The following is an 8,400-nucleotide window of genomic DNA, read 5'->3' as shown; positions in this document are numbered from 1 at the left end:
TTTCCAGAGAAGCTTTTTGAATGAATAACACTGTTGAGATTGCACAGGCGTTGTTTAGATAGCACCATGCACCCACCGCCATCTATTAATTTGATTCCGGGGCATCTGACCTCATCGCGGGCTGAGGAGGCACGGGGTCACCCAGAGAGACGGCGCCGAAATTGGCACCTGTCGTGAACCCTGAGAGTCATTATCCCCAACCTTTCGAAAATCCCCCCCGATACACACGGCATAATACAAGACAGCCCTCAACCTCTGGCGGAGTCCAGAAGTCGGGCCGGCTGACTGACAGACAGAGGGGGATTAATCGCAAAGAATCTCACGCTTGCATGCACACAGCCTTCTTCCGTCCATCACCCGCGCTCACTTTCTCCTCATGATTCCGAATTAAGATCGGATCCTCAAAACTCCACCCAAAAACGAGCAGGAGTTTAGAAAGCACGGAGAAGCCGTCAGCCCGGGAGAGCGAGCGGGGAGAAAACGGCACAAAAACGCACCGCGGAGCCCGAGAGCCGGATCTCGGCGAAACGACGCTGCGACAAAACACGGTGCGGTCGCGCATCCATCAAAGACGGACGGCGTTATTAGCATAAAACACGCGAGACGCAGGGCGCCTGCTGAATATTAATCAAGCGGGGGAAAAAGTTCAACAACAGTTGCAGCATCTTTTATTTTCCTCTGATCGCGTGCTGGTCCGGAGAGTTACATTAATAAGACGGAGCACAACGCAATGTGGCCGCGTGTGTGTAGCGCATAGAATTAGGACATCAAAACAGAACCGTTTGGAAAAATATTTGCCGGAGAACGTGAGAAGTGGCTTGGAACTAGCTTCTTCCACTCGGTGCATCCGCTGTATCATTTTTGTCTTTCTAAGGCCTCGAAGGGGGAAAAGTGTCTCCGCCTCCGTGCTAGGTCCACAGGAGAGATGCATGACAGGGTTTGGGATCTGGCTTAGGGCGTGTACTTGGGTGCCGGCTCAATCTTCTCCTCTTGCTCGTTTCGCTCGGTTGATAATCAGTAATCCCGCACCATAAACTCCTGATTGCGCCACCGTTCTTATTCCCTTTCCTCCTTAGCCCCCGGTCCTCAGCTTGGTCTGGAGGAAAAGAGACAAAGAAAACAAACTCCAACTAAAAACAGACAAACTCAAAGAGATGATGTCACGCGCGTGGAAGACGAGACGGAAAAGGAAGGCGTGCGAGTACAATGGAAGCCAAGGGGGATAGTCGGTCAAAGGAGGGGGACCCGGGGGCGGCCGATTCCGTGTTGGCGATAAGTGCCACCGCAAATCCCCGGCGCCGGCTGTCAATAACCATTTGAACTTGGCCGCGGCGGCGATAGACGACGGATGAGCACTGCCTTAGAGGAAGGATGAAGACGAGGAAATTAAGAAGGAGTCCGCCAGGGAGAGCGATGCGGTGCGGCCGGTGGATTAAACGTGTCCAGATCCTCGAAGAGTCCCTATTATTATCGATCAGCCTGTAAAAGCGCGGCTGGTTGCGGCCAGTCCGCACTTGAAGGCTGATTCCGGTTTACTGCAAATTATAACGTCGGAGGCGTACTGGCAGAGCGCCCCGGAGTATCCGAGTAGTCTTGCTCAACAGCTCATGTTCAGGCTAATTAGCATTTCCAGGTCATAAAGAGTACCGCTTGGAAGTGTGAGTATATATTTAAGGCCGTAAAATGAAAAGGAACTTTCTATCCCGATCCGGCGTTTCAATGTCCATTGACCTTCGGTGCGGTCAATAGACGGAAGCTCTTCCGCCTCACACCCTGTGTACTTGTTTGTCCTTTAAAACAAAAAATCAAAACCATCGACAAGACAAGAGCTGGCTTAAAGGTGCCAATTTCCCGTGACCAATCGGGACTACTGTGTTTTCGCTGCACCAATTAGAATCGACTCTCTGGCTTCTGAGAACCTTGGTCAAGGTCAAACGGAAAAAAAAAGTATCTTTCCAAACTGATTGCTAAAAGAGAAAAGTAAATTCCCAGAAAAATGTCAATTGTCGGAAGAACCGCCATCCGAGGGAGGGTTTCAATTGGTCTATCCCAACTCGACATTGAGCAATATTAAACTCTGAGCCAAAACATCACGATATTCAAATTACAACGCTGGAATCTCCCATTTACAAATATTTGAAAAAATCAAAAACACCACAATGTTTTGTGGTATTATAAGTGAATATCAGGCACATTAAAAAACATGTCGCATGTCACGTTGAACTAAATCAAAAAATGTTAACAATTTTAGCTATTCTTAGCAGTGATTTGTGAGCTACTTTTTGAGAACAAACCCATCCCCCATAAATCGGCAAGCAGTCAATCGTATTATGCATTTATAAGTATATTTATAAGCCCCCCCCCCCCCCAATAAAAAAGATTCCAAACGGAATTAGCGGTGATGATAAAGCATCAAACCGCCCGAGTGATTAAGGAAGCGGAGGTATGAGGAAGAGCAGACAGAACTTGTCAGCCTTGGAGTTGTTATTCATGCTAGCAGCTTCTTCTCCATTGTCACACTTTCAAAGCTCTCACAGCACAAACGCAGCCCGGGGATGCGAGGCAGAGCGACGGAAGGGTCAGGGAAAGAAATGAAGTGGACAAGGGAAAGATAGGGAGCAGGGGCCGCTCATGCGGCAGGAATACGCAATGAGGGGGAGCCGCCGCCGCCGCCGACCCGACGGAGATCGGGCCGGGCGATAAACTCGCCGAAAGGGAACGAGAGGGAGGAGGAGGGAAGGGGCGGGCTTCATCTCGCGTGCCCTTGGGCCGCCTTCAACTTACTGTTTGCTATCTGGACGTGTTAAGTGCTGAATGCATTAGAAGTGGAAATAAGGACGCTGGGAGAAGGGACGGCGACCGGGGCGTTAAAGGCGCCGGAAACGGGTCGAAATGTCATCAATGGCTGCGGCGATAAGAGTAATTATCAGCGACAAAAGCCTGCTGTTGTCCTGTCCGGGTCTAGTTGAGGAGTCAATCTTAGGGACGTGAGATTCGGGGATTCGCCGGCGCCGTTTTTAATCTGGATTTAAAACCAAGGGCGAAGAAAGGCAAAGGGATCCGAGGCGTCTTTGGCGGGGAGCCCGCTCGGATTGTCCAAGGGTCAAAAATGGCACCCTTTGACATTTGTATGCCGGCGCGGCTTCCTGCGTCCGCTCTGATAAAATAGTGTAAACATCGTAATCGTGGTCATCGCTATCGGCGTCGTTCTTCTTTCTATCCACCCCCCTGCCCCGCCCCCGGCTGCGTCACCACTCTGCATATTATTGCTTTGGAGCCTTATCACAAAAGTGTCTCTTTTCGCAGCTAATGGCTTTAAAAAACAAGTCAGATAAAGCCCAGACGAGCAAAAGTGTGCCGAGATTGCCGCCGGGCGATAAACACGGGGCGGGATTACCATATCGTCGGCAGACTCGCTTCAAAACAATTTACAAGATCATATAACGGCGCCCCGGCGAGGCTACAGGTAGCCGCCGCTGAAACGCAGTTCCCCCACGCCATGAATAAAACATCCTTGCAATTTACATGACGCAAAGCTTAAAAATCTGCCCCACGTGTAACTTTGGCATCCAATGGCGATGCCCGCGAGGGTGCACCGGAGCACTTTACCTCATTTGCCGTACAAACGATGAAATTGTGAAAAAAAAAAGCAAAAAAAATCTAATAAAAACGTTCCATGAATGTAAATAAGTCATTTTGGGGGGGATAGCCGTGGTTATGGATCGCATTGTAAGCGCCCGGAAATCAAGTTAGCATCCACTCGAGGGGGCTCGAGTGAGACTGCATTTTAACTTGGTGCTCGGGGAGGAGATGAATGGTGTCCAAGTGTAACGACATTAAAAAAACACACAGAAGGGACTCCCTATGCCGGTTAGTTATTCGGGAAATAAATCGCAATGTTAAAACTGGCTACCTGGGTAAGAGGAGGCAAATTATATTTCACTGTCAAAGAGTGTGTTATTTACTCACTGGGAGGGAAATTACAGCTGTAAAGCGCATAAGCTAAAGAAAGCTATCATTGGGAGAATTTAGTCGGATTTCATACAAGCTCATATTTCAAAAGTAGGGCCTTCAAAAAAAAAAAGCAAGGCACTAATATCACAGTCTCACCACACATAATTTGGCAATGACATTTAAAGTACCGTAATTCCCCAAATAAGATGCACCCTTGATTTTAAGGTCAAATTGTCAGTGAATGCCTTGCCAGTGTAACGTTGAATACGCTCAAAATTCTTGTTTTTCCTTTTACTCGCGATGCAGCTCGAGTTCATTTTACCAAAGACACCCAAAGTTGTGCAGCTAACACGAGTGTTGCAACAGGCATTTGCGGACATCCGCCCTCTGGCTCATCCCGTTACGGTAATTATTGTAAGTATGATATAAAAATGCACATCTGTGTGTCAAAACTTGGCTTATTTGGCTGACCTCAAAAATTTGAAGTTATCGTGTATAGGATGCACTTTTGGCCTTCATTTTTGGGAAAAAAGGTGTGTCTTGTATTTGGGGAATTACGGTAACTTGTTCTCAATTAACGTGGCCCATAAAAGTCTGATGAAGCTGTGCCATTACACTGCGCGCTTTTATTTCCAAGGTCTGAAACGCTTTTGGTTCCATCCAACTTGTGGAGTAATTGATTATTAAAGTAATGGTTATTTGCGCGCCGACTAAAATCTGCCATATGATAAGAGAAGGACAACTCACATGTCATCTGTCCGTGAGGCTGCGTGCTTATTTTTCTTCGCAGAAAAGAACAAAAGAAAAGCGGCATTCCAAAGTATTAAAACATGCAAAAGCAGCACTGTGTATTTTAACAAAAAAAAATGCAGTAATGAACGCAACGGGGTGAAAATGGCGTACCTGCTTGGCATTGTTGACACACTGCAGGTACATGGCTGCAATGTTGGAGCAATGCAGAGTTTTGCCGGGGTTTTCTCTGTAGCACGCAAGGATCTGGCCCTGCAGGTCGGCGCATACCGGATGCGTGTCGTAGCGCCTGCGGAAGGGTAAGCGAGAAGGCGAAATGAGGGAACATAAGGTGGGAAAATCAAATGTGCCAGGCTGGGGAAAACTAAAGGCAAAAGTGACGAACATCTGTGGCTCTTAAGGGAGACAACGCGGCTCATTGAGCAAAACAGTTAAGCAGTCTATCCTCCCTTCCTGTCATTCCGGTTCAAAACACCTCAAGCAAAAATCGCCAACGAAGGAATTGCTGAGGAATGGAAAAAAAAAATCCCGTCTAGTTACAGTCCGACCTTTTAAAAATGGACAAAACATCTACTGGCTACCTGGAGAGCATAAGGGAAAGAGTAGTGTGCAAATCAATGTATTGGATTACAGAATAGAGACACAACTACAAGACTGATGATGCTTTGGTAAAATTACCCCAAAGCTTACTCTATCTTCCGCGTATTACATATGAAATCCTCCAAAAAAGAAGCGCGGAGCAAAATATTGATCCGTCCTCAGGGTACATTTATCGATCAGTGATTGTTCTCGACTCCCCCCCCATCTTTTAGCATCCCGAGAAAGGCGTAAAGCTGAAGTGTGTCCCCAAGGCCTACTGCAGCTTTAGCGTTGCGGTATTTTCCAGATGCCAGGGCTCGACGTTCCGCTCGACTTGGGCGCGAAAAGGCAAACGGCGCCGGCACGTGCGCCGCCGTGACTCGTGTCCCATGTTTAACGGCTTTTGTCTGACGCTTCCCACACGCCATTAAGTTCCGTATTGACGACATGTGCGCACGTGAGGGCTATTATGCTAATGGCGGCGTCATCATTTTGTTCACGCCGGTGCCCAGGAAACTCCGCCGATCGCACTAAAACGTCCGTGAAAGCCTTTTTTTCTTTGTGGCCTGTCAGCGACTTGAAGCCGGGTCCCCCGTCGTCACAATCAGATGTTTGAGTCACCCCCCAGAGAGGGAAATTATCCCCCTGCTAGATGCAAAGCAGGGGATCGAGAAACGACGGATCATTACCCAGAGTGCAATGCAGCAGGAAACCGATGCGGTTTTTGGCTTTGAAATTGTCCTTGCCTGTGCAGGTCACACATAATCGCATTGTTGGAGTCCAAAGGTCAAATAAGGATAAAAAAAAAAAGGGAGGCGTGACCCACTTTTTGAAGTCAACAGGGTGTCAGAAAAGTTTAGCTGGAAATTGACCCGAATTTGACATACAGAATGGTCCTTCACTGAAGAGATGCACTGTATTTTCGGACCGTGGATAAAGGATTGGAGAACGTTTACTATTTGTATCCATTTATTTTATCTTTAACGCTCGCTAGGTAATAATAATCACCAGAAGACTATGTGCTCTCTGTATATCGACACGGCTGTGGAGCCTTATTCTGCTCGATGCAGAAGAAGGTCCGATCTATCAAAAAAATGGTTATTAGTCTCATTCTGTCTTGGTTGCACACCCACGAGTAGGGTGATTTTGCATAACCGATGTGACCTTAGGGTCTCAACCAGAACTGGACTCTGTGTGCCAGGTTGCAGATAGAAGATACGGAGCAAGGAACAATTCCAGCGACACAACAGCCAAGCTTAAGTCACCTATTTAATCATACGTATGTGCCAAAAAGGCCCAATCTAATCAATGAAAAACTATGATGTAAATACGGTCTTTTATATGTTCTATGGTCACCAATCAGTGGATTACAAAACCCTTCAAAACTCTGAATCCAAATACAGGTATCGTTACACTGTAGAGGCTAATACTTGAAATCTTTGCCACCCTCCTTGTACGGATCCTGGCAGTCATTTTTTACACTGCCCGCAGGCATCTAGCGCAACGAGATGGGCCACTAATTGCTTTCTTAGGCATCGGTGGTAATGCCAGGTGTATCCCGCTGATACAAAGCACGGTGTTTATCACCGGTAATGGACTCTTGTGAGAGAGAAATGGGAAAGAGCAAGAGAATTTCTTTAACGTTTTTTTTTTCTTTTTATGCTGGCTCGGCAATAAATAGGGCGAGACGGTGCTTGAGTTAATCTCAGCGACAAGAACGGCGCTACACACGCAGTCCTATATCATGGATTATGAAAATGAACATAAAAGTTGAAGCTGTGACCATTAACTCGTCACAGAGGGTATGACGACAAAAATCCAGCATTGTTAAAAAAGTTAGAAGTCGAACAAAGAACTTCCCGAGAGAGAAAGTGAACTATATATTTTATAGTACCGACTATACTATTTTCGTACTAATTTTTAATATGTATATAAAATTTTACCTGCATGGTTGATGAGTATAGGTTTCTATTGCTGCCATACGACAATTTCGCCTCACAATCCCAACTCAGGAACGTACTAATTTCAAAATAATTTGGGCAGTCAATGAAACGGAAGGAGATATAAAAATCATCAAAATGAAATTGGAGCTTTTGGGGAATTTATCCTTCAGCCTCCTGGACGAATGACATTTCCTCACATCCCACCAAATTATCCAAAAATGCCACCGTGCTACTTTCCTCTCTCCCATTTTTCACCTTTCTCTCCTCCTACTCCATCCCTGCTGAGATTCATGGGACAGTTAATAAAATTCCATGAGGTGGGAGACACAAATGTAGACATCACGCTGGATATAGTTGCCTTTTATTGGAAGGGTGTCAATGTGAGTGTTTAGACATTGGTCACCCTGAGATAGTAAATTTTAAGCGGCATATGGGGGGCTCGCCTTGTGCCATCAGCTGCAGTAAAGTTAAAGGCCTCTATAACTACACACACACACACACGCATTCTGAATCTATCTTGCTGTGATAGAGGGAGCCAAAGAAAGGGACGAGGCTGCTTTACCGTAGATATCCCCATAACAGATTTTTAGCACTGTGCCATAAATCAAAAAACAGAGAGAGCACAGGGGGGGGCGATGTGAGATGCTGGTGTAGCCAAAAAGGGTGCGAGGGCACAATGTATCCTGGAGCAAAAAAAGGGGTGCGCAGAAGAATAAAAAACCCAGCGCTCAAACGGGAAGGTCGAAACGAGGAGCAGGGTGAAAGCGCGTCTCACTTAACATGTAATTAGCTACACAGGATGACCCGCTCGCTTCCCTTCGAGATGTCGCCTCCTTCAAGGTGTCCCCGACATCAGGGCGCTCATGTCAGCACTTTGGCACGGAGGGAAAATACACAATTGTGCTCGCGCGGCTACACAATTTATCGACGGGGCGCGTGTTGAGATCGATATGCAGGACTATAGAAAGATTGACTCCGATAACCTTGCACAGAAAGTGTACACGTGTATTACTTTGCGGTATGCATGTCAGTTTAGCCAAGAACCGCGAAATAAGATGAAAAACACGGCTTTACCTCCTATTTATCACTTGTAAAATTTGGACTACATTCCGAATGCAGCGCAGCAAGCTTTAAGACAATTTAGCAATACGTTGCTTCATGTTCCAGTTCATTT

At 46.7% G+C, this 8,400-nt stretch overlaps 1 protein-coding gene across 4 annotated transcripts in view; it reads right to left on the bottom strand.

Annotated features, from left to right (window-relative positions):
* Positions 1 to 651: 651 nt before the first annotated feature.
* chchd3a (coiled-coil-helix-coiled-coil-helix domain containing 3a) overlaps positions 652 to 8,400 on the bottom strand; it is a 35,253-nt gene continuing 27,504 nt past the window's right edge. For 3 of the 4 annotated variants that reach the window (XM_088407091.1, XM_088407092.1, XM_088407094.1), the window contains 3 exons: positions 4,858 to 4,993; positions 4,702 to 4,736; positions 652 to 1,096 (listed from right to left, as the gene is read on the bottom strand). In XM_088407091.1, coding sequence (XP_088263217.1) covers positions 1,087 to 1,096; positions 4,702 to 4,736; positions 4,858 to 4,993 — 181 coding nt within the window. In that variant the 3' untranslated portion in view covers positions 652 to 1,086. The remainder of the gene's footprint in view (positions 1,097 to 4,701; positions 4,737 to 4,857; positions 4,994 to 8,400) is intronic. The other variant, XM_088407093.1, reaches the window with a different exon arrangement.

This window comes from Hippichthys cyanospilos, chromosome 22 (assembly GCF_059441005.1).
Source record: "Hippichthys cyanospilos isolate Australia breed blue-spotted pipefish chromosome 22, RoL_Hcya_1.0, whole genome shotgun sequence".
Taxonomy (NCBI): Eukaryota; Metazoa; Chordata; class Actinopteri; order Syngnathiformes; family Syngnathidae; genus Hippichthys; species Hippichthys cyanospilos.
Note: the sequence above shows the minus strand (reverse complement) of the source record. Positions and strands in the feature narration are given on the sequence as shown.